General features: G+C 30.1%; 1 protein-coding gene across 16 annotated transcripts in view; it reads left to right on the forward strand.

The window, feature by feature from the left end:
• Window positions 1-27520, forward strand: part of LOC143245023 (E3 ubiquitin-protein ligase LRSAM1-like) — a 161205-nt gene that overhangs the window by 121683 nt on the left and 12002 nt on the right. For all 16 annotated transcript variants that reach the window (XM_076490782.1, XM_076490787.1, XM_076490789.1 and 13 more), the window contains 8 exons: window positions 1359-1446; window positions 4985-5072; window positions 5484-5558; window positions 7677-7757; window positions 11833-11928; window positions 15952-16050; window positions 21951-22082; window positions 22802-22914. In XM_076490782.1, the coding sequence (XP_076346897.1) occupies window positions 1359-1446; window positions 4985-5072; window positions 5484-5558; window positions 7677-7757; window positions 11833-11928; window positions 15952-16050; window positions 21951-22082; window positions 22802-22914 (772 nt within the window). The remainder of the gene's footprint in view (window positions 1-1358; window positions 1447-4984; window positions 5073-5483; window positions 5559-7676; window positions 7758-11832; window positions 11929-15951; window positions 16051-21950; window positions 22083-22801; window positions 22915-27520) is intronic.

The following is a 27520-nucleotide window of genomic DNA, read 5'->3' on the forward strand; positions in this document are numbered from 1 at the left end:
ATTTAGAGTTAGTAATTTACATTTGATTTTGTCCTTTATGGGAGGATTGTGAATAAAATAGAGAAGAGGAGATGTCTAGAGAAAATGTGTCATACTATGGGACGTTTAGGATTTTTTAAACATTGCCCTATAAAATTAAGAACTTAAAACTTGTATATAATTAAAATATGGGATATTAGCTAAGATTTTATGCTAATTAGTATAACATCAATAAAAAGTAGTTTAATAAAATTGTGAATGTAAGAAACTAAAACCTTTTGTCACGTGCAATAAAGGATACTCTGGGGTGAGAGGGTAAAATACTGTTTGTGTATTTCCTACCAATGAATAACTTCACATAAACAGTATACTTAATAGAATCAGTATTAATGTGATAAATCAACTTTATCCTCTAATTAATCATAGCAACATCATACATTAATATAACGTACCATCATCACACATAACACATTTATGTGGAAGTTGAATAGTTAGATATGATTTTTCTGGATAATTTTGCAGTTTTCCCCATTTTTGGTGGGAAAGTAAGTCCAGTGTTAAATAAACTAGCTGAGCTACATGTGCCCTGGATGGAATTTAAGTAAATTCATGATTAATTAAAGGTTATATTTGGACATATAAAGTTGTTTCCTTTATATATAATTTTAATAAAATCCAAAATTATCATAAAAACAACAAAACATAAAATGCAAAACTATAAATGTGCATGTATCTCTTCATGGACTCAAGAAAGTTTGATGCCAAATTTGGTGAAGATTTGTCAAGAGGGGAGAAGTAGTGGGAAGAAACAACAATACCAGAACACTCATAAAAACCACAAAATGCAAAATTGAAAATTTAGTATTTCCACATGGACTTAATAAACCTCCATACCAATTTTCGTGAAGATCCGTCTGCACCCTGCAAAGTATTTACATTGACATACAACACAGACAGTACTATTACATTTATATAGATGGCATCAGTGCATTAGATCCATGTGTGATGTATTTATGACATCATATCTGAACCCTGAGATGGGAGAAAAATAAAGTTCTTCATGGTGGAAACAGTAGCGAAACAGGAAAATCATGACCTCCATTGCAAATCCACGTGCACACAGAATAAAAATTTTGTGAAGTTGGGGACTGCACGTTATGTCATTAAAAAAAAAAGTTTTTCCATTATTATATAAGCAAGAGTTCCATTATAGCATGATTTAAAGAGTGGTCAAAATTAATTTTTACATCATTTAATAAAAGCTAACTTAAAATTTATTTATAGTAATTTTTTTTATTCTGAGTGTATGTTGAGTAGAATTAAAATGAGTACATGATATCCTTTACAAAGAAATACTTTTTTTACACAAATGATTACAGAATCAATGACATGTTTATTAAGAAAAGAAGAGAAACAGAGAGAAAATCAAGCCAATAAGCAGAAAGTGATGAAAGATATGCAAGAAAGGTAGGAAATAAAATATTTTCTAAATTTTTAAACACACAGATAGCCCTTGAGTAGCTTTGTGCGAAATTCAAAAACAAACATTTTAAAGAGTTCATAATATGAATTGAAAAAAAAAACAATAAATTATTAAATACATATATATTGTTAATGTAATGAAATGGGAGAAATATTTTAGAATAACTTGCCTATTAAATTGTTTCTATCTGAATAAAACTTGGAGAAGGTTTTTCTAAGGTTATACATTTTAATCACAAAATGTTCTAAAATGATAGAGAACTAATGTATTTGAAAGTTAGAAGTGTTTTTGAAGTTTTATATTAGTAAATTAAGTTTTTGTGCTGCTGTGAAGGTATTGTAACTGTAACAGTCAATTAGCTTCATAGGCTGTATTAGAGTATATAACAGCTGTTATATATAATTAGCTGTGCCTGATGTAGTGTTTTTTAATATAGTTTTGTATATGTTATATGTAGGATGAAAATACTTAATAGTAAACCAAAATTGTTTATACACAAACTATTTTAGAAAATTACAAATAAAACAATCTAGTGAATATATGTGCTAGGTGTTTTTTTATGTTAGTTTTGATCTTAAGAGAAAATTAATAGATAAAAACCAGTCAGACAGAAAGAATTAAATGTTTGAGAAAATCACAGTAATAACATTTTGAGTATTGATTTTCATATTCTATAATATAGGAGAAATATTGATTTTGCATTCACTTTTCCCTTTTATTTTTTCTCCTGGAAAACATTGTTAAACTTGAAATTTTTAACATGTATATTGTTTCTTATGTTCTGATATAAGAGAATATCATTCTCAGATTGTAGAAAAGTTGTTTTTTTTTAATATAGTCAGTTTAACCATGTGTTATTTAACCCTATATGCACAAAGCCAGACCATTGTATTGATCCAGTATTGTAGAGGCCCAATGGTTAACACATGCAACTCATAATCTGAGGGTCATGGGTTTGATTCCCCATCATGCCAAACATGCTTGCCCTTTCAGCCATGGGGGTATTATGATGTAACAGTCAATCCCACTAGTTGTTGGAAAAAGAGTAGCTCAAGAGTAGGTGGTGATAACTAGCTGCCTTCCCTCTAGTCTTACACTGCAAAATTAGGGACAGCTAGTACAGATAGCCCGTGTGTAGCTTTGCCTGAAGTACAAAACAAACTGGTATTTTAGAATCAATGTTTACAATAATTCAAAATTTATTACATACATTTTAACAAAATGTGTTAAGTAAATGTTACAAGCATGTTGTAGGCAAACAAAAGTTTTAATAAAGTATTTCTACTGATGACTTGTTTGTGAATTTACTTAATCTGACTCTCAATATAACATAACTTTCATATTAGGTATAAATAATTTTCATCTTATAGTTCTTATTCTATTTGTATAACTTTTAGAATATTCTAAATGAATACCAAAATGTCTTTCAAGGAAACTTTATGTTTTTTTGTATGGCCTAACTAATTGTAGCAAAGTCATCTGTGATTAAAGTTGAAGAATATGAAATCAAAAAATACCTTTTTATCAAAATTATTGCAAATAGTAATGCTTACAATCATTTAACTTAAAGCTCTAGGGTTCTTGACTTTTTACAGTTACTTTTATATGATTTTGTTGTTTTGTTTTTATTTCATCCATTAAAATGTCCTAATCATGTAGTTCACAAAAGAGCCTTTTTGTTAGTTATAAACATGTATCATTTACAAGTAAGCAGGAGTAAATAAGGAACTTCTAAAGCATGAATAGTTGTGAAGAGCTACATGTTGGGTGTAGCTAATTTAATGGTTTTTCAAAAAAAATAAAAAAATAAAGTGTAATGTTTTTTAAAGACTTAAGTGTGATAATAGTTATAAGAAATGTTAACCAATTATTATAAAAATAAAATAACTTTATAAGAAATAGAGAAAACGATATGTGTCACAATATTTAGGAAATAATATCAATACAGAGAAATAAAAGCATGAATAATACTAATAGCATAAAGTAAGTTATGAATTTAGTTTTGTCAAGAAACTTTGTATCACAGTGTAGCATAAACTATGTTATGGTGCCAATTTTAACAACTGGGTTGATATAGGTGAGACAAGTGTGAGAAAGTAGACTGCCTTCCTTCAGTTAGTTAAGCACAAATATAGAGCTTGTTTACAAGTGCTATAACTACATTCCAAAAACTAGGGCTGAAAAAGACATTGAAAAATATAAACTGTGCCCTCTTTCAAAGTAAAAGTTGTGTAGCTAAACAACAATTTTAAGTTGAATAGCATGCTTATAATCAATAGAAAGAACATATTTTTTTGCTATTTGTCTAACTATGGCAAGAAATGTTTGCAGGAAATGATTGTATGTGTGATGTATAAAATAAACTAAGACCATTGTTGAGAACAGTGCTCCTATCATTTGGCTATACTTTGTTGCTTTGTACATATTAAACTGATAGACAGTTAAATTTCATTTAGGTTTCACTTTTATATTTTCTTTAATTAATTATAATTTGTGCTGTAAAGTTCATATTCAGAATGTTTAATGATTTTTCTAAGTTTATTTGTTCATTCCTTTCCTGTCCTGTCAAAACTAAACATGGGGTGTGTGTCAGATATTTTGCCTGTGGCTAATGCATCTGTCTTAAACAGTACATAACAATGACCTGTAAGCATAAGGTGATGTTTTTACATAAATAAGAAAAGCAAAGAATTGAAAATATAAATAAAATAATAAAAGTACACTATACATGAAAAGGTAAGAAAGGTGAAATTATGTTTATGACTCAAAGAAGATATATTACAATTACTCAATGTAGATATAAAAATACATATTTAAATCTCATAATTTTAAACATTTCAATGAATTGTATGTTGATGATAAAAGCTGGAGATAGTGATATGGTAAAGAAAATGGAAAATACCATATAGTCATTTAACTTAAAAACTTTTGCTATTTGTTTTGGAGGTTCTAGAAATTATGCATATGAAATGTGAAGACTGTAAGATGGGAAATAATATCTTTACATTCAAAATTAAAAATAATCTTGCATGATCATTTGGAGTCCAAATGCAAATCAGTACTTCAAATACAATTTTTTTATTAAAATTGTAGAAAAAAATAAGTGTTTTTTTGAAACTACATACCTTTAAGAAAATTCATGTCAAATTTCAAACAATTTCATTCACTTGTTTCATTTTTGTAAATAACTTTCATGAGAGTTGCACAGTCTACTTCCAAATCAATTAAACTATCATCATAAAGCCTAACATGATCTTATTGGACAAGAAACTGTAGACTTTCAAACTGATTTCGTTACATACTTAAGTTTTACAAGTCTGTATGTAATCAGTCAATCCTAAGTGAACCCAGTTGAAATAGCACTTCATAAACTTTAAATTTTGCATCTATCATTTTTACTTCAGTATAAGGGATAGCTTTGGTCACACAAGAGAGAACTAAGTAAATAACATAAGAGTCTTGGTCTAATTACTTGAATTGAATATCACTACTATAACTTCAATTAATTTCATTTTACTTTAGTCCTTATGCAGCAGATGAGAAAATTCAAGAAATTTTGACTAGCAGAGACCAAGATCAGCAGGCTTTATTGTCTGAACTACTGAAAGAGGTAATCCATGTTATGTTCATTTTCTAACTAATCTCAACTCCATCAATTAGAAGATAAATTAAATATCTTTGTTTATCAGTTTTAAGATAACTTTTTAAACATAATTATAGTATAACAACTGTTTGAATAAGTACTTGAACATTATAAAGGACTTCTGTGTTTAAATATTTTAGACTATGATTGATCAGACAAATGTTGTGGGTTTTAACTGTATTAGATTCTTCTGTTGAGTTTTAGTTTTTCTGTTATTAATGTAGCAATATTCTGATTTCATTGTAATAATGTTTTATCTTTGTAATCTTTCTTATTATATTCACATTAAGTATGTTGCCTGTGAGGTCAAAAGTATAAAATGAAATTTTGTTATTCTCTGACTTTTAATTACTACCTTTGGATACCTTTTTTTTTTAGGAACATTACCAAAAAGAGGCATTCAAAACCCTCCAACTGAAGCGTGATGAAAGACACAATGAACTAACTCAGAGAGTAAGTGTAGTACATAAAGTAACTAGAGAGATTTGATTAATTTTATTGAAATATAACACTATGCAACAAAAGTTTTTACTTTTTCTTGTTTCTGGGCAGAAAGTGTTATTTCCCAATTGCTTATGCCTGAAGTAAATGGAAAGACCTATTTTTCTCTTCAAGCTTTGCTTTTGTCACCTGGGTAATGAAATTTTCAAATTTACCCATTTTCCAGAACATTCCAGGTAGATTCAGTGCTGAGTAGCTGATAGAGAGATTTATCGAACTTAAAAGAATTTCCAAGATCTTTCTAGAATGTTGTAGAACTTCACTCTTTAAGATGAGTTCTGCTTTTGCCACAGTGTATCTGGTTTGTGTGAGGCAATTGGAATTGCCTGTAATTCAAATGAGTGGTGCCTCTTCAATGATAGTTGATCCAGAAGCCTAAAAATTGTGCTGCTCTGTAACGGGAATAAATATCCATCCCTTCCCCTGGCTCATTCAGTGCACCTCAAAGAGGAATACAACAGTGTCAAGACCTTGCTAGAAGCCTTAATGTATGATGAGTAGGGAGGCACAATGTCAAGTGTGAGCCACTAGTGGACCTCCAGAAGGTGTTGTTCCCACCATTGCACATAAAATTGGGGTCTTGTGAAACAATTTGTCACAGCTCTTGATAAGGAGTCTGCAGCCTTCAAGTACCTTCGAGACTTCTTCCCTAAGCTGTCTGAGGCAAAGCTCAAAGCTGGTATCTTCATTGTACCACAAATAAAGAAGATCCTGGAGTGCACAGAATTCCCCAGGAAGCTCAGTAGGAAGGAAGAAAAAGTTTAGGGCAGCATCGTTGCAGTGGCTCAGGGCTTCTTAGGCAATCACAAGGCCAAAAATTATGTGAAACTGGTTGAAGCTTTGGTGAAGAATTATGGCAAAATGGGCTGCAGGATGTCCTGAAAATCTTGATACTCATCTTGATAAATTCAAGGAGAACATGGTAGCATACTCAAAGGAGCAAGGCGAGCGCTTCCACCAAGATATACTTGACTTTGAATGCTGCTACGAAGGAGCATATAACGAAAACACGATGGGAGACTATATTTGGGGGCTGATACATGAAAGTGATTTACATTACAGTTGCAAATCCTGAAAAACTACTCACTTCTAAACATTTTTGTTCATTTTTGTATAACTTTAGTATAAATACATGTAAATCTCAATTCATATGTTGTTTTATTCAGACCTTATATAAATGAAAATGTGCAAATTTGCCCGTTTTTACATAGAAAATAGGTTAATTTCTAAATTTCATTATCCAGGTCACAAAAGCAAAGTTTGAAGGGAATAATGGCATTTTCTGTACCTTTAAAACATAAGCAATTAAGAAATGACATACTATCCAGGAACAAAATTTGTGTTACATAAAGTAATGTAAAGGAAGGAAAAGGATTCTGTTGTCCAATGTAAATACACCAACTTAGTAATGTACAATTTATTGGTAAAACAGGCAAGAGTAATTAAGGTCTGTAGCAAAAAAAGTAAAGTTAACTTGCAGTTATGTTGTATGTACACCAGAAAATATTTCATGTGGTTATCAATGAGCCTATCATATTATACCTTCTGATATGTTTGTAAAGATGAAAAACATTACCGTCATGCAGAATTGCATTTTACTGTGAATAATTATATTCAGAATCATTAAGATCATATTATCTACTTTATAACTTCAAAATTAAAATAGCTGTACTGATTTTTTTTTTTTTGGAAAAAGACATCTTTTATTTAAATTTTTTAGTCCACTTAAATAAGACAGGTAAATAAAACAGTTTTCATGATTTTCTTGATATGAATATTGAGACTGCAAAATACAGCTTGAAAACCTGCACATTTGCTACAATATTACAGTTCACTGGACAAACATCACTTCATTAAGCTATTAATAGTCTAATAGATTTTAATAAAAGTGGTAGTTTACAAAAATAAGACTTTATTCCATTCAATTGGCTTTGATGCCAAAACAAATGAAACTGGTGATTGGCAAGATAAACATATAATCTTGTATAAAAATACAATTCAAAAATTAGTTATTTTAATATTATATCACTAATATTATTATTTTAACACCTTTAATTCTTTGATTGTAAGATTAAACTGATTGAAAAAGAGCTTGCCAAGCTTACTGGAGTAGAGTTGAAGAAAAAGGACCTTAAGGTTAATGTTGCAATGGTAAGTTTTTATTTATTTTAAATACGTTTTAGGTGTTCAGAAAAATACACTGGTCTGTAAACATATCCACACTGTTAAAATATCTATATACTTTCTGGTACATTTAACATGTCAATATGAAAATTTCATGAATAAATATTATTTTGTCTGCATTGATCATTTTGTTTACAGTTAATTGTCACAGTTTTTGAAAGCAGCTATGCAGATTATATTAAACAGTTGCTAGGGTTCCAATATAAATGCAGTGCAAAGTTTGTGGATGTGGCTTTATCTCATCTTCTTAAATGTCATGAGGTAACGATTTAGTACTGACTAAAAGCCCTTAACAAATTATGACCTAGAGACAAGTTGTTTTATATAATAAGATGTTTTGATCATACAAATTTTAGTACATTAATAAAACAGCCTCACAAAAGAATTCATAGAAAAAATACATAAAACCCAGTGTATATTACATCACTGACATGTTTATGTTGGAACAAATTGAAATATGTTAAAAGGAAACAGTTTGATTATTTTGATAAACCCTGCCAGTTCAATGAAAGAATGAATCTACATAAATTTTGTGACTTTTTATCTTATTTCTGTACTTATATTTATTTAATTAATTATCAGAATAACTACAATAATTATATGAACTAATAAAATAAACTATTTTATTTTAATTTGATACAAAACAACATAAACACTACTAAGAACTGTAAATAGCACTTTATTTCACGGTGCTTAGTTCAGCTTGGGTAGAAGTTGTTGATGTGTAATACCACCAATAGATGGGTAAAATATTATCACTGACAGTAAAGGAAAACCTTGCTGTAGGCATCCTTTACTGTGTATATGAAGAGGTTTTGTAAGCTACATTCAAAATTTAATTAAACTACCTTTTGTTCATAGTATACCAATAAGTATAGGATAAAAACATAACTGATAATCCATATTTTAATAATCTAAATTTTTAATTATTAATTTTATAAGGCAATATTATAAAACAAATCCAGAATTTACCCCAAATGTGAAAATGACATTTTCTCTCTAGTCATCTTGTCTAATTTATTTACCACCCTTTCAAGAAGTATGAAATGTAAAATAATTTATTCATTATAATGTTATCGCCGCTTGGGCAAAGCATAATATTTATAGCCTTAATCTTATTTGGTTACAGAGCCATTAAATATAAAATCAGACCTCTCTTGCCACACCCACTTGTCATTTACTGTCTTTCAAAAATTGCCAATAGTTCTCTCTGGTTTTTAAGACCAGATAACCAAAATTGAAAGCCAAAGTTTTCATCTGTCGACTAATGTACTACATTATATTGTTTTCTGTACAGAGAAATGTCAATTTCAGTTCATGTTTTATTCCCATGGGAAACACATTGACTAGCTTAGTTGAATTTGTAATGGTTCTTTTTCCATAGTTAAAAAGCCAAAACATTGTGCTAGTTATAAGGCATTGTCTGTTTTATGCAGGTTATTTTTTCTGTATTCTTTGGTGCATTATTTACTTAAATAAAAAGTTATCTAGTACAGTACTACCATTATTATAAAAAAGTAATGTTAAGCATCATCAACACTTAACAACAAAAAAACAAAAACAAGTAAGTACTTTATTTCTTTTTTTCGTGTGTATTCTTTATTTGTTATGATAAAACTAATTTAAATGTAAAAGTAGGAGACTTTAAGTTGGGCAAAATTAGGTTAAGAAAAATAAAGAATAATAAAAATATTTCATAAAGCATGCATACAAGCATTTCAAAATAGCTAATTGGTAATGTTTGAAAGTTTTCTAATTTACAAAATAGGCTACTGTGACTTCAAGTCAATTATAAACACTAAGTATACATAATTACAAGAAAGAACCTAAAATGGGATTACCTCACCTTTATTTGTTACGATACCAATAAATTTGTCAAAACCACCAGAGAATCCCTGCCCCTCTGTCTCTGACTTTTGAGATTGTTTGTTAATTAACTTTACATGACTGATGGATGTATTTGTAACAAATGGAAATAGCAGATATTTCTGTATGTAAATCTTAAAATTGTGCTTTCACTTTTCCCTAAATTATCTTTAACTCAGTAAGAATTGCTTAGTTTATATTACTCAGATTCAGTACTCTGAACAGCATGGAATATTCTTAACCTATTTATAGCTTACTTAGAAAGCCTAATAAATTACAGTAGTTTGGGGGCATTCCATTCTAGTGCTTGATATAATTTTTGTGTTCTAAAGCATTTGTTTTGAAGATAATTGATACATTTTATTTGAAAAAACTGGAAGAAAATGTCAAATAGTTTTGCTAGAGCTCAGAAAACCCAAATAGGACGTTACAAAAGTAGCTAAAAGGCAAAAATTACAAACTTTTTAGCTTAAGATCTGCTGAAATATATGATATTAGATCACATGTTATTTATGGTATCTCTGTGAGAAACAGCAGATGGATTCATACTGTGATTTATTGCTTTTAATGCAAGGACTACTGGTCCAGTGGTACAAAGTATGAGAATTAAATCATAAAATTAAAAGGAAACAGATATATGAAAGGTTAACAGTTGGAAACATAAAGATAAATAAATTGGGACTATTTTATTTGTAATGTAGTCAGTGCAGAAGAAAAAAATATTCATTTTATTTCATTGTACCTTGATTTATCTACAATTAGTCTTCGGAGTAAGAAATTAAGATTTAAATTTTTACTGAAAAACAAACAAACAACAGAATGCTTAATATTCACTTGGGAGGTTCTAGAGATTATGCATGTGAAACAGGATAGCTGTGAAATGGAAAGAGGTATTTTATTTTTAATATGAAAATCACCTTTAATTCAGTAAAGACTCTGGAAAAGCACAGGCAAATCTTTAGTAGAAATCTGTTTCTTGTGCATAATAGACTTCTATTGTTTACTAAAAGCTTGTTAAATTTTGTTAACATACACATGAAATTCTAAGGTATATATAATTTTACACTTTTAATGTTGGTCAAATTGACCAGCTTCATTCCTGTATGGTTAAAATAAATTTTACTTAAAGAAATAAAACTTTACTTTTAAAAACATTTTCACTTGGCAAATGAAATGTTATAACATTTAAAAATGCAGGACAACAACAGCAAGTTTTAACTGTTCAAAGACAGAAATAACATTTTTGGAAATTCCAAAACTGACCTCATAATCCACTTCTCCTATGTAACTGCCCAATCATGATATTGGATTCCAGTTATCCAGAAAGTGTTTCTGCTTTATGTGGCAGGTCATATGGCAGTACTAGATTTACGAGATATCATAGAATACCATTATGCTGTGTACTGAATCCTGTTACAGAAAATAACATTTAAGGTTGAATTTGTGCTTATTCCTAACCATATATAGTGTGTCTTGAATAAAAGCTTTTTTTTTTTTTAATTAAGGAATTATGTATTACAAGAAAATGAGAGAGTGCTGTACACATACTACACTAATAATTTTCCCTTAATTACATATACAGTGTTTTGACCTGCTTTGCCACATGGTTGTGTTACTGTTATAACATTTGTCTTTTATCTCATATATATGGAATAGAATTCAGTTGGTATCTACTAAATGGGAAAAATGTGTCAGAATATGTCTGTGGAAACACTGTCGACCAAATTTCTCTTTATTAATTCAAAAATGCAATAGCATCTAGTGCAGATAACCCTTGAATAGCTTTGCATGAAATTCAAAACAAACCAATAATAGCTAATAGATCTTTAATGTTCTCTGGAATTCAGCTATCTTATTGCATGCAGAATTTATCTGATGATGACTCATTACTGAGGGTCTAAACATTGTAATTACAGAAGTCAGAACTTGCATACTGTAAAAGTTACTGTTATTGTATTTTTTAATTAATTATTTAGGTCAGTGCAGTAGATTACTCACTATTAATTTCTTCTCATTATGGTAAAGTATATGAAAGTTGCATAAAAAGTTAGATAAACAACTAATTTAGACTATTGTTAACGAATAAATTTAACAACTTGACAATAAAATCTAGCAACTGAAACTAAAAATATAATTTCTGTACTATGGATATTTTATGAAAATTTACATATTTTAGAACACACTGGCAGAAAAAAGGACAATTCTAGCCCAGCTTTTAGCAGAACTGTATGAACAAAGACAAAAAAGAGAAGAAGAACTGATAAAGAGAATTGTAAGTTCATCTTAACTTTAGTAAAAGCAATATAAATTTTATTTATAAAATGACTATGATTATGAAAATATTTAGTCATCCTGTGATTAATTACACAGATATTTTCCACCTAATGTGTGTACAATTTCCTTAAATATAGACATTAGCATAACTACTGTTTTTATGCTTGGCATAATAATGCATGGTTATTTAAGCTATTACACTTGTTGTTAATTTGAGAGTAACAGGAAAAACAAAAAATCAATGGCAGGGATTTCAGTTTGACCTCAAGCTTCTTTTCATAAATTTCTTTCTCTTCACACCACTCACATTTTAAATTATCTGGGGGGCTTAGTATTGAGACAGCAGCTTGAAAAAAAAGTTAAACAGAGATAAATAATAATAATAGTAATATATTAAAACAAAAATTAAAAAAGGGAAAAATGTTTTAATTTTTAAAAAATGTATTTGCATATACAAGTGTTCAACAACCCAGGTGAGCAATCAAAAAGTAAAAAAATCTGGATGATTGATTGAAGGACGTAGACCACTTGAAGAAGTGGACTTGGGTTGATGTGTGAGTATCACAAAGAGTAAGTTGGGATTTAAAAGTACAAATTCCCATGAATTTTGATTTTGGAGAAAAACTGAAGTACCCTGAGAAAATCCTGAGCTGAAGAACTAAATATAATGGATAAGTAATACATATAATACACATAATCATCAACTATATAGTTAATTAGGTAGATATGACAGTGTGACATGAATCACTGGGCTTGAAAAAAGTGATGAATTTGTTAGTGAGAGGTTTTCTGTTAACTGCTTTTCTAATCATAAAAGATGTTGACTAACTTATGTATTTGGTCTTTAATGAATGAAATTATTGGTCATTTTAAAGTAACTGAGGGGTGTACATGTCAGTAGTTTCTAGGCTGTACATAATGCAGTGTTTTGTTGTGTCTGTAGTTTATGAAATGGTTGTCTGACATGTTGCATAAAACCAAGTTGCCATATTTAGCAACATTATGTACATACCTTTTATAGATTTCTAACATTCCTCTGATTTTTCTGAGATAACATCATCTTTGACTTATTCTGGTGCAAACATTTTTATATGACTAGTCCACATTAAGTTTGAATTAAATATGATGCCTAAAAATTTAACATTTTTTGTTGTAATGATTTGCATGCTATAGATTTTTAGTTTAATTTTTGGTATTTTTTTCTTTTTACACTTAAAACATCTGTAGAATACCATATCCTGAGTTTTGTAAGGGCTGTGGGAGACACATCAGTTATCACACCAATCTGTAATGCTATTCAAAGAAGTTTTAATCTTACATGCAGCAGCTAACAGATTACTTGACATGCTCAAAATTGCAATGTCATTGGTATATTGTGAAGCTTGAGTGCCATATAAATTAGGAAATGGTATGTCATTTAGGAATGGGATATAGGGCAGTGGATTAATTACACTGAATTCTGCAGTGAAATTTTAATTAAAGGAGTAAATGTACCTACTTTGTAAGATATATGTTTGATCATGGTGGGCGACATGTTGGTTTGCTTGAATTTTTCTTTAATCTCCTCAGTGTAGATGTCACTTGCAACTTTACTGATAACTAAGAAAGTCTTTTTTTTTGTGGAACCCCAGAAACATGGGTGGTGATCTTGCTTCCTTTGATAGCAGATGCAGGCAATGGCTTAAATAGTCTCACACAGTCCTTTGGTTTGCAGCATTTGATGATTGTGTCTCCTGTGGGTAGTCATCTGACTTGTGAAAATAATATACATGGAAAGCTTACTTTTACTCCCTTAGTAAAGTCCAGTTGCCTGAACTCATTGGGGACTCCTTCAGTGATGTCACTGTCAAGGTTTGTTTGTTTGACATGTTAGTGGTAGTCTGCTCTTTCTGTGCAGCTGCATTTGTATCAGGTGTGTTTATTCTATTTGCATTGTAGTTGCCTTAACTTGTTTTGGTGAGTCCCATGAATGTTAATCAAGGCTGAGTAGTGACGGCAGCTTTGACTTTACCTGGTTTACTGACAGTGCACTGATCAAAAGTGAAGAAATGGCATGCTTAGACTGTATAGAAAGAAGCTCATATAGACATAAATTAAGAAGAAAGAAATTCTCAGCTCCAAAGAAAATCAAAATGTATTGCTGATTTAGCAAACCTAAATGTAATGGATAGTGGGAAAAAAAAAGAAGAGACACTGAACTTTACTTACTTAAGGCGTGACTACTTTCATTTTAAACACTCAAATGTACATTAAGTAGAACTTTCAGAATTCAACATCATTTCATGAGACATCAGTATTTACTGAAATAAACAGTTATTAAAAGTTCATTTTAAATTGTTTTCTTCTCATACATAAAGATGATTAGATAGTGATTCTATTTCTAGTTTTTTCAAGTAACTTGAGGGATAAAGGTTGAAATGTCTAGTGAAATAATTGTTATTGAACAATTTTTTAAAAACCCTTAAATGGAGGAATGTTAAGTCATAAAATGTATGAAGTTTGTTCAGTTATCTGATAAGAACTTGTTTGTGGGAAACATTTTGATCCACTAAAATTTTATCAGGCTAAATCTTTGCTAAATACTGATAACGTTCCTTGACCACATATTTTCCTGAGGGTTTTGAAGGAGATATGAGATTTGATACATGAACCATTTTCTTCTGTTTTTTGTCTGTAGTTATCCGAGTAGCGTGCTGTGTTGCTTGTGGCAAGGCAAATGTGATTTTAGGTTTTAGCTGCAGAAGTACTGAATGCAACTGTAAAGCGGCTATAATTTCATTATATACATCACTGGTTAGGCCACTTTTGGAGTATTATGTTCAGTCGTGGACCTTTAAATTTAGGAAAAACATTACATTTTTAGAAAAAGTATAGAGGAGGGTACTAGTATGACATCTGTGATGGAAAAGATGTTATTTGAGGACAGGTTAAGATCTCTGATATTGTTTTCTCTTTAAAAAATAAGAATTAGAGGGGATCTGGTTGAGGTGCTTGTGATTAGTAAGGGAATTGACAACACTGATGTAGTATTTTTTTAGCTACAGCATAGTGGCTTGTAGAATGACCCTGAGTTTTTGTTTTTCTAAGTACAAACTTCTAGCTCTTAACTGATTTGAGATCTAATAAAAAATTTTTACTTAGGAGTCAAATCCTTTTGATTGAAGTATTTGATTTTGCCCAAGATCTCATAGATTAATTAATTATAATCTTACTTAAAGAATTTCAGTTTGAGGGTAGGTTGATAAAGATCCTGATGAGTAATAAAATTGAATTAGATATTTTTGTAACAGAGTAGTTTAATGGAATGGGTTGCTTTTAGATATAGTTGATACAGTAATTTTAAGAAAGTTTAAAGGGAGGGCTTGATAAATATTTGAATGGTAAGGGTTGGCTTTAAGCCTTCTATTTTTATTGTAATGTTTTGTTTAGTAAATGGGATAGCCTAGATGGAGAAACAAGTTACATGTTGTGCTTAAATTATATCAATATATGTTGATGTAATTCCATTAGTGTGAATTATCTTTGCTTTTGAAGGTTCAGGCAATTGAGGTAAAGTATGTAAATTTTTGGTTGAAACAATTATTTGAAATTTATAATTTTATTATATTATGAATGATTTTATAACCTATGTCTTAAGGCACAGATTATTGTTTATGATATTCTAAAAAGGTTTTGCTGTTAGTCATGTGACTCTTATGGAGAACACTATGAACTTTTATGACTATTATAACCTGCCTTCATACACTTGGTTACAGCTTTGTTCCACTAAAATTTAATTGCCCTCGTACTACTTTAAGAACTAAATTGTGTTTTTTACTGGTCTGCAGATAGTTTTTTTCACTCTGATTTTGCTTTAATTTACTGTGATATTGCACTCATTAAGTCTAATTACAATAATATTTTCATTAGAATTGTCAACATTTTTCATGCAGAAGAGGCATCTTTTTTAGTACACAAATAACACTGAAAGTTAATGTTCCATATTGTTTGGAATATAGTAATATCAAAGTATTGTTGGCAGCATGAAATGGAAGAGAGGCAGGCAGGTGAAATTCAAGATTATTGGTTGATTCAGTTTCAAAGATTACTGGATCGCAAGCCTCAGGACCTTATAGATAAAGTAAGTTTCAAAATTTTTGTAGTATGTAAAGCATGCAAATAATGTATTATTCTAGAATTTTTAAGAGCAGAATCTTTGAATTTGAAATATCCCCATCCCCAAAAACAAATGTGTGTTTATGGATGTTCTAAATCCCTAACATCAAAAAAATTGAGAAAATTTTCCTTTTTCTTTATTACTCTTCGAATCTATTTATCTTTTCCAAGATGATAAAAGTATTAGCCTTTCATCAACAGCTGGTGATTAAATCCATTAGTTGATATAATCAGTTATCTATAAACATTGATGAGTGTTATTTAAAATAGCAATTAATCAAACAATTCATGTCACAAAAATAATGAGCTAATTGATATTAGTGTTTCTGATTATTAATGTTTTCATTTGTCACAACTATCCAAGTAATAGAAATATTTACTTTATCATTTCTTGTAATTATTTTTATTAATCCAAGGCTATTCAACTTTGATAGTCTATTATTGCCATTATTCATGAATATAATGAACTGAGCAGAATTTGTGTTTACTCTTGCTAATATTTTTTAACATTCCAACTATCTAAGTATCCCATAAGAATAATTAATTAGTTGAATGTAACAGATTAATGAGCTCAGCAATTAAGTGATTATCAAAATGTCCTAATCAATTATTTGTACATTAAACATCATCAGTCAGTTAAGTGTTGTAAAAGATGAACAAATCTCTGTTTATCACAGAGCTATTGAGTTTAAGTTTTATTGTACACTGCAAATTTTGTTTATTGTTCTCATTTTTATTAATTATTCAATGTTATTGTTAACCTCAAGTGGCCAAATTTATAAAGTAGTAAAATTAAAATGAAAAAAACTCATACTAAACATAAAAACTGTTATACACTGTATACAGTTGTCCAACATAGAATCCTCACTCTTCCCAACTTTCATAACTTTAATGTATTTTCTAAACTGTGTTTCATATCAAGTATGTATATACACACACATTTATAACCAATAGAAAGATCAAACTGCAGTTTACTTGCTCTTTTACATTCTGTAATTTATTTTTTCATAGTGAATGTCATATAATTTACAACATAATGTAGATATATTTAGTTAAGGCAATTATCAAAGAAGTAATGGAATTTTACCTATTTGTTATTAATTTAGGAAGCCATATAAAATGTAGTAGTTTTAGTACGTTATAATCTACTACCTGATATACTTTTCTACATATATATATTTTAAAGCTACATGACTTATTTTGTGGACAATCAACACAGTGTGAGGGAAGTAGTCTGATGTACATTCTTTAACAAATAAGCTAAGTGCTAAACTCGTTTTTTTGTTGTTGCTATTGTTCATCTTGCAACAAAATTAACTAAAATCTAAAAATTAGAAATTTAAGTTAAATAATAAAACTTAAATGTAAAAAATTAAAACATTCACCATGTTTATTAGTTTGGAACACTAATGTAATTGAGGTTGTATAGGATTGCATGATGTAACATTAGCTTTTGTTTACTTTAAAGCACCTTATTGTAGTTTCTTGTGTTTCACAACAAATGTACTGAGAGACATTTAATAACATTGTAAAAGCAATAAAACTAAAAGCAGGTGGAAAAGTTAAGGCAGTTAAGATAAATAATTGTAATTGTTTATTACAATGTGCAATCATTTTTCATTTCATTTCATATTTTTCAGTTTTTAATTTCCTTGTACATTGATAATTTTATTATAGTCAATCAAGATAGAGATAGTAAGAGATGAAGTTGATATTCATTTAGGAAATTATGAAAATGCAAATGAAATTTAAAATTACATGTAGAAAAGTACTTTTATTCTTAGCTTGAAGAATCATCTTCCACTCGGACTGTCTCATTAACAGCTTCATAAATTTATAGATAAATTTTCATTAAAATACTTTAACAGAAAATCTGATTTTTTTCTAATTCAGCAAATACATAGTTAATATCAATAATAAGTTTTATTAAATAAAGCTACATATACAATAGTTTGTTTGTGTGACCACATAAATCTTCAAATAAATCAGGATTTATTGATCTAACACACAATACATACAAGAAAGTTTGGCTTTAATAGTGTGATTGTAAACAATAGAATAAGGAACATTCAAGCAAAAGGTACATGAAAAACTACCACAAATGTTTTGTAGGTCATTGCTATTACTTATTAAAAGCCCACCAAATTCCATGAAGGTAGACATAGTACATTAACAGCTATATAATGTTGCAAGATTAGAGAAAATGACCAAATCTGTATGTGTACATGTGATAGTTAAACTATGCCATTTACACTAGGTCACAGTTTTTGCACTCTGGTCTTTTATCATGCTACCATCACAGGAGTATGACTGGTTCTTTTTTTTTTTCTTCAGTGTTGAAAGTTGTTGGAGTAAAGACAAAAGTAACTAAACAGAATACTTGACATTCACCCATACACTTATCAGAATACATATTGAAATTGCTTGGATAGATGTATCAATTTCTTTTGTTTTTTGTTTGTTTGTTTTTTTATAGAAATAGGTTATTTGTTTGTAGTTACTATGTTTTAGAATATTTACAAATGTCCTTTGAGGTCAAGTACCAATCTTTAAGCTGAAATTAATTTGAAAATCATAACATATTTTGCAGGGACCTCCCAGGACAGATTCTGTTCTTTCAGTTTACCTCCACTTAAATCTAAATATTCACCCACATGTTTCCTCTGCATGGTGACCCATGAAGGGGGAGGAGAGGATCCTGGTGGTTGAGGGGTCCAACCCTAACACACCACTTTGGCCTTGAATTCCTGCAGATAGGTGGCCCCCTTGGGTCAATTGGCTGGTCCACTTGGGCTTGGGTCAACCAAGCACTAATGTTGGATGTTCTCAACTGGTGTTGTGGACATTGTATCTGGTGCTAGTGTTTGGGTATATTGCTCAAGAAATCCTGGCAACAGTGTCCTTGTTTGGCATTGTAGTGCATCCCCTCGTAGGGCTACATGGTGGGTGGGGTCAGTGTGCATCAAAATATTTTTTTTATTATGGATCCTCCAAATAAAAACTTAAATAAAATAATGAAAAACAATCCATAGGTAAACAACTGCATCGTGAAGATGCTGAGCAGCAATCTTCAACATCTGTAACACTTGTACCTCATTTTTTTTTATTATGTTCTCTTTCAGACAAGCCTTTAGGACAAATGTCTCCCTTTTTCATTCAGAAGGGACTAAAGGGACTTGCTGGCTCTCCATAGTTGGTCAGAAAGGTTTGCTGACATATTGGTGGAAGCATCCACATCTCAACACAGTGAACTCCTCTTGCATTCAAAGGTGATTGGGGATATACCTATTGAGGTATATGCCTCATGCTACTTTGAATTTGTCATGAGGAGTTATTGTTGAGAGAGATTTGAAGAACATTCCAGAGTCAGATTTTTACTGGTTTCTCCTCCCAAGGAGTTTCTGCAGTGAGGCGTATCTCCACTCGCAAAGATGGAATTATGATGTTGACCAATGTTCTCGTTTTAACATTTACACCACCACACTCACCTGCCACCATCAAGGCAGGTTATCTTAATTGCAAGGTACGGCCATACATTCCCAGTGTGGGTTCCAACGACAGCACTCCACCATGGAACATCTGATTCAACTAGAAACGTCAATCAGAGAAGCCTTTCTCAAATGACGGCATCTTGTATCAATATTCTTTGACATTGAGAAGGCTTATGATACAACATGGAGATGTAGCATTTTGCGAGACCTCCATATATATAGATTACATGGCCATTTGCCGAATTTTATTAATAATTTTTTTATGGACAGGCGATTTCATTTTCGTGTGGTTTCAATACTTTCTTGTTCTTTATAACAGGAACATGGAGTCCCTCAGGGCTTTGTTTTGAGTGTCACACTTTTCAGTATAAAGATTAATGCCATCACTGAACAACTTCTTCTTACTGTTGTAAACGGACTCTGTGTCAGACTTTCACATCTCATGTCAGTTATTGAACATGAGGTATATTGAGCAGCAGCTACAGACTGCCCTCAATTGTTTACTGAAGTAAACCTTAGCAAATGGCTTTAACTTCTCTCTCTCTCTAAAACCATTTGCATGCACTTTTGCCCTAAACGGGGTATTCACCCTCATTCTGAACTCGAATCAGTGAAGTTGGACAGTCTGTGGTCCCTGAAACAAAGTTTTTGGGGCTTATCTTTGACCATAAGCTGACCTTTATACCACACATCAAGCAACTACATGATCTTGTCTTGGATCACGTAAAAGCTAAGTAATACTCAAATTGTACAATTTATAGTGATTCGCTTAGTTCTCTACTGGCCCTGGAATTGCTTCACATTAGTTCACACCCTGTTCTCACTGATATTTAAAACCGACTAGCCCATTTCTCTTTAACATCTACTTCTATCCAGTTTTTCTGGATACCATGCCTCGTTGATGTTTGCAGGAACAAGCTCGCCAACACTGCAGCTAAATGTATCTGCTCTAGCATTATCACTGCTATGCCTATTCCATACATTGTCTATGGTTCTGTGGTTCTGTATTCAAGGCTTGGCTTCATGCCAGTTGGCAGTCAACTTGGAGTGAGCAACGTGAAAATAAGCTTTTCTAAATAAAATCCTCTGTTGGACTTTGGTTATCTTGCTTCTTTTAGGATCAGAAAGAGTAAGTTGTTCTAACTAGGCTACGCATTGGTCACAGTTTTTTAACTCATTGTTTTCTTTTATCTGGAACTGATGCACCAGTGTGTAGTTTGGGTAACACTCAGATCACAATAATCCACATTTTACTTGTCGTCGTTACAACTCTCAACAACAGCACCATTTTAAACGTGTATTTTCCAAGGTTTGTCCGTAACGTTAGACAGTGTTATTGGTGATAGTGACACTGTCCACCTTGATAAAGTTTTTAGTTTTTTAAATGCCATTACTCTTTTTAATGTAATTTTTTTAACTTATGCTTTAAACCTTTTTTTTTAATTTATACTTTAAACCTTTTTCTAATGTGGTTTCCTTTTAAGAATCACAGAGTCTCTAGTTCGATTTGAAATTAGAAAATGACCATAATGTCAAATAACTCGAAACCAGGACTGGAAAGGCCAACTACAGGTGACTAACACTGATGTTTGAACTACCTGTTAGTCATCCTGGCGAGTTATGATAATTACTATTATGCTACAGAAATTCCTTTACAACTGTCTTTTAAAACTTTTATTACTGTAGCTAACTTTGACTCAGTGGTTTTCTTACCATTGTAGACTAGATGTAAGAATTGGATTTAATGCTATTTCTGTCTTTTTAATTCAAAAATTAAACTTTGTTTTGTTTTACCTGAATTTCCTTTTGTAAATTTTACTAATTTAAAATATCTATTAAAATGCAAATGTGATAAAGTTATTTGATTTTACACTATTACCATTTTTTCTAACAAACTGATTTAAAGTGTTCTTTTCTGGTACACATAGAAGAATGTTATCATTCATTTATGTATATGTACATAAATACGTACATTTTTTCAAAATGTATGAAAAATATTTAAGTAAAGTAAGTACTACATGTAACACTAAAAAGAACATCTATATGTATAAGGTGAATATTTTGCTATTGTTACTTTAAGGCCACCAAGTTATGATGCACTTGTCTACATTGCAGACAAACATTATTTAACTTCTACAGAAAAAAAACTTTACCTTAAAAAAAACAAAATAGAACAATGAATTAGTTCCACACTTTAAATTACAGGTAAAGTAATTGAATTAGTGCTGCCTAATTTTGAATTCTTTTATGCTTAGTGAAAAACCTTTTCTTTTATTTTTTAAAAATATTAATATGTCACTGAAAATTATGTTTTCAAAATGTGATGATAATAAATGAAACAGTTATTTATTACAAGTATCTTGAATATTTAAAGGAACTAGCAATGGACCAAGTAGTTAAGGAAATAATTATGAATGCAGGAGCCCAAGATTATATTATCCTGTTTGCTACTAAAAACGTCACAATAGACCAGTTTATCAAAATGTCTGAAAAAGATTTAAGTAAAGTAAGTACTATATGACACTAAAAAACAAACAAACTATTATTTGATTAGTTACATTGTTGTTGAAGTGTTTAGTTTGGCTTTATTAACTATTTTTGTAAATGTGTTTAGCCGACAGTCTTCATTTATATCAGAAATTATTTATGTTGGCAGTTTTATATACATGTTGATACTGAAACTCATTTTGTACAAAATGAAATTGTGTACAAAAAATAATATACTTCAAAATATGTATTTTTAAATATTGTATAGATAGCATATCACCCATTTTTTATGTGAAGTACTCATGATACGCTAGCAGGCTAGAAAAGTTAATTTGATAATGATCAAGTAAATACAATTTTTTATAGCCTTTAGTGTTGTTAAAATAAATGTAAAATTAAACTAATCAGTTACTTTCTTGCAAGAATAGTAACAAGGTACTTAAATTAAAACTCATGTAATTTGGATATTGGAAGTTATTTCACAATTTGAAGGAGCTGAAATAATATCAGGTTTTCTAGGTAAGGACACTTCTTAATTTTAGTTGTGAAATGTTCTGTTGTAGTGGTTTGTCAAAATTTATTTTTTTCTAGTTTTAATGTTATGCTTAAATAAAGTAAAAATATAATAAAAAAGAATGAAATTCAACTAAAATTATTAGCAATAATTTATTCACAAAACTATATAAGACAGTCACTGATTGTAATACTCTGGTATGCTTATATCTTTATTATTACCAGCTGGGAGTAACCAACAGCACTGTTCGAATGGCCATAATGAATGCAATTTTTGACTACCAGATGAAAGGAAAGCAAGTTAAAAAGCTTGATATTGAAGAAGAAGAAAAATACAGGTGATTTAATTGTATTAATTACTTATAGTTATTTTCAAACTCTACTGTACACATTTTACTTTACTTTTGGTTGTTTCATAATCACAACTGAGCAACTTTAAATGTTTTATCCAAGATTCTTATGAGTTATGTTTATTCCTATCCTATTCAATGCAAATATTACTCAGGCAAAGCATAAGTTTTATACAGTGGTGGGATTCAAAAATTTTAAGAAGGGGTTCTCTCAAGGAGATGTTTCCTAGACATCAACAATTCGATGGTATAATTGAAGCCATCAACAGGTTCGCTAAGCTCAAAAATTTTTAAGAACGGGTTCGCGTGAACCCCTGAACCCCTGAATTCCACCACTGGTTTTATACCCTTTGATTTTATTTGATTACAGAGCCATAAATGAGAAAATTAGATCCCTCTTGCCATGCCCACATTTCACACCCTGTCTTTTTCAAGTTGCCAATACATCTCTCTGAGGTTTTATATTGTTTATAGCCAACAGAAAGCCAAAGTTTAATCTATCAAGTAACATATTACATTGTTTCCAGTATAGAGTGTTGCCCATCTTATCTTTAGTTTGAAAGTTTCTCTTGCAGTGGCCATATTGAGAAGCTCAATTCCATCAACATGGTTTCAGTCTATAGGACCAACTACATGACCTCTATGTACTCATTTAACCCTTAAACAGTGGGAATGTTGAAGGTAGCAGTTCACCACAGATATAAAACATTTAGGAAAAAAAATACTTAATCATAATCTTTAGCATTTTTATTATGAATTTTAACAAAATATGAGAGAAAACAAAGGAAAAGCATAATAAAGACTTATTTATTACAAATTCAAATATTTTTAGGGTTTGAAAATCATGAAAACATTCTCCAATGCACAGTGCTACTCAACGTTCTTTACACAAGGTAGTCACCATCTTTTGCTTCTCTTCTTTTCTTGTTTTATGCAAACATACATAGCATTATCTTTGTATACTTCTTATAGTTCCTGAGGATGGAATACCTCTTTTCCAACAAGTCTATCAGAAACAGTAAGGCTATGTCTTCCTTGGAAAGGTCTTGTCACCCTTCCATACATTTACAATAATTGGTAAATTATATTGTAACTACACTGCCTCATTGATGACTTCTTGCCAATTTTTACTAGATACATGTTATGAGAATTCAAAATTGAGATATCAATTAGGTGAAAACAGAGATCCTTGCACCACTTCACACATTTACGAAGGCAATCAATTTGTCCAATTTGCATGTCAGTTTTGTCAACTAGCCTCATATTAATGTATAATCTAAAACCATATCAGGTTTGGTTATTGGTTATTTACTTTCATAATCATCCTTTCCACTGTATTTCATTTCACCTTTATGTACTGTACTAAGCAAAGTAACAGGACATTTGTCTTTCCATTGAAGTGATAAAATATTCCCTTGCTTCTTGGTCTTAACATCTCCCTTCTTTAGAGGTGCAAATTTAGGCATGTTCTTCTGATTAGTTGTAACTGTTTCAGAAAAACTAGTCTTATTTTCAAAAAGAAAGTTACATAATTCCAGACTTGTATAATAATTATTATTATATAACATGTGACTTTTTCTAAGGTAGTCTTTTATCAATTGCTTTACAACTGACCCTGAAAATCCTAATCTGGGATCTTTAGGGACATCTACGTCACTTGCAGAATAGATGATCATATCTATTACAATTCCTGTCTCAAAATCACATAATACAAAAGTCTTTATTCCAAATCTATGGTACTTACTTGGAATGTGTTGCTTGAAAAGAATAAAAGATTCATCAATGACTAATTTTTGAAATGGAGAAAAATATTCCTTATTTTTTATTCTTCACCATTGTAAACACTTGTTGAACTTTTTGCAATTAATCATGTGCACTCTGTTCTTCTTCATTATTTGCAAAGTGCAAATATCTAAGAATCTTTTTAAATCAATCTAGAGTAATGTATTTAGGAAAAATTGAAGTTCTTATAAGGTGATTATTCTTCCAATAATCAGCCAACACATTTTTTTTACATATGGCATAAGCATCACCAGAGCAAAAAAGGTGTACATTTCCTCAGTAGTTGTATCTTTACTTTTCTTATTTTGTTTAAGTCTTCCTGCATTTGTCTGTATGCCCATAGTGATAGAAAGTGAATAAAATATGAAAATATGTTCAGTCAGTATGTTCACTTTTTTCAAAATTCAAGGATTTATAAAACTCCTAATATCTGTTTGTTTTTTCACAGCTTGACTCGTTATATTTTGTTCAAACATAGAAGTAAAAAATTTGTATTTTTTAGACTCATCCATGAGTCTAAATTTATCTGTGAATCCAGCATTTCTATTATAAAAAGAATGAATAAATGGATCAAAATTGTGACACCGTACCCATTGGAAACCAATTGATTCTAATTTACTTATGGATTTTGATTCACTATCTAAATCATATTCAGAGCTTGAAACAATTGAATTTGATGATGATTAAAAATGTGAAAAGATTTCTTCATTGGAATAATTATCATGTGCTAATCCTTCCATTTCATCTTTTGATGAAAAACGTTTTTGCTTCATTCCTTTAGCTGATGAGCTCTTCCTTTTCTGCTCCATGATTTATACTGAGAAAATTACTCAGGCACAATGCTTTGAGTAGATACAGCACTATGGTGTGAGGGGGTTACGAACTGTTTTTAGCCGATATCATCAATTGATGATAGCTGTACTGAGTGCAAAGCATGAAATCATCAATTGATGATGGCTTTTTCTGAGAAAATATCAATTGATAATGGCCATCATTTAAGGGTTGAAGTCTTTATAGATTTAATACTTCTAACTTTCAATATGTAATATATATCTTCACAAAATTTGGAAGTTTTCAGTTAAGACTTTGAGACACAGAAAAATCATAATAATAAACTAAAATAAAGATTTTTCTATGGATATATTGAATATTTGTCTTGCATAGTCTGAGTACAATGTAATTTTCACGTTAGAATTAAAAATACTTTCCTTCATCTCAAAAATCTCAAACTTCCATTCTATTATCCCTAAAAAAATTTAAATGCATATCAAACTTTTTATTTTCAATCATACTCTATAGTTTATTTGTTATTTTCTCTACCCTATCCCAAAATGGATTCAGTCAATCAATTTGACCAACCTTGTAATCACCAAAAAAATCAATATAAATCTAAATTACCCTTTTTTAATTTCTATAATGACTTCAAACTGTAATATGAAACTACATTCATTTATCCTAATTAGCTCTATGTAACAGTATTCATCTATTTATAATTACATGTTATTTTTTTTCTTGTCCTTTGAACCATGTCTAACGATTGTCTGCATCATTATAAGTCACTGAGGGCACATCTAGCTTGTGTTAAGCTATCAAATTAGATTACCTACAAGCTACTACAGCAAGTACAAATGACTTGCATGCCTACCTCATGATACATTTTTATTATATTATTATCATTAATTTACTTAACCTAAAAAGATTCCTATTTCTACATTTTAGTTACTCTTATAATTACACAAAGAATAAATATTAAAAAATCAAGAAATAAAATACTTAACTGATCTTTTTTTCTCAATTGTTGAAGAAAGTAAACTCTTAATTTTTTATACTAATCATAGTATTGCAGTAAATACAGACTAATAACATGCAAAAAATTGACAAATTCCCTTACCTCTCTGGCTTTCTAACTGTGTGGCAAGAATCATTACAAATTCATCTAAACTAGTCATTAACTTTCCCACTGGAGCAGTGTTGGTACTCTGAGTGAAACTGATATTTAACCATTCAGAATATAACATTATACAGTATTCCATTTGATACATAAAAACATTGATTCTCTATTGTTTATAGGTAATATCTAAATAAGCATAAGAAAGAACTATTAATGAATTATAAAGAAAGTATGTGGCATGAGGAGTCTTTTTTTTTTTTTTCAATTTAGTATCTCTAACCAAACAGAAATGAAGACTACAATAAGTGTCATTTGTCTGAGCAATGATTATTTTTATAGAGGATAATTTACTCTTAATTTTGTACTTTTTTGAGTAGTGGTGGATAACATAAGGAAGATGAAATACCAAGAAAAAATGTTTCATGTGTATCACACTAGGGGAAATTCAGGATCTCTTTTAAACATTGCCTTGTAGACTTATGAACTTAAAATTTGTATCCTATTATAATACACATTTTTAGCTCAGATTTTATGCTTTCGTAATTGGTATAACATAAAAAGTAGTATAATAAAATCTTTTAATGTAAGGTACTAAAACCTTGTCATGTGCAGTAAAGGATACCTGTTGCAGTAGGGTTAACAACTGTTGTGCCATCATTAAAAAAACAGATAAGTTATGATTTTCTCTTTCTCTTTTTTCATATGCATTATTTATTTATTGTTATAACAGTAACTGAAATAAAGAAATTAGAAACTCTCTAGGTTAGATTAGGTAAAATAATAAAATAATAATGATATAAATTCTTCATGAAATATACTTCTAAGCAAGCTGTACATTACATTATTCTATACATTAACATAAAGTATGCCTTCACTGGGTGATTTATAACTTGGTGGTATTATTAGTTGGACACACATCAA

The sequence above is a fragment of the Tachypleus tridentatus genome, chromosome 2, assembly GCF_004210375.1.
Source record: "Tachypleus tridentatus isolate NWPU-2018 chromosome 2, ASM421037v1, whole genome shotgun sequence".
Lineage (NCBI taxonomy): Eukaryota > Metazoa > Arthropoda > Merostomata > Xiphosura > Limulidae > Tachypleus > Tachypleus tridentatus.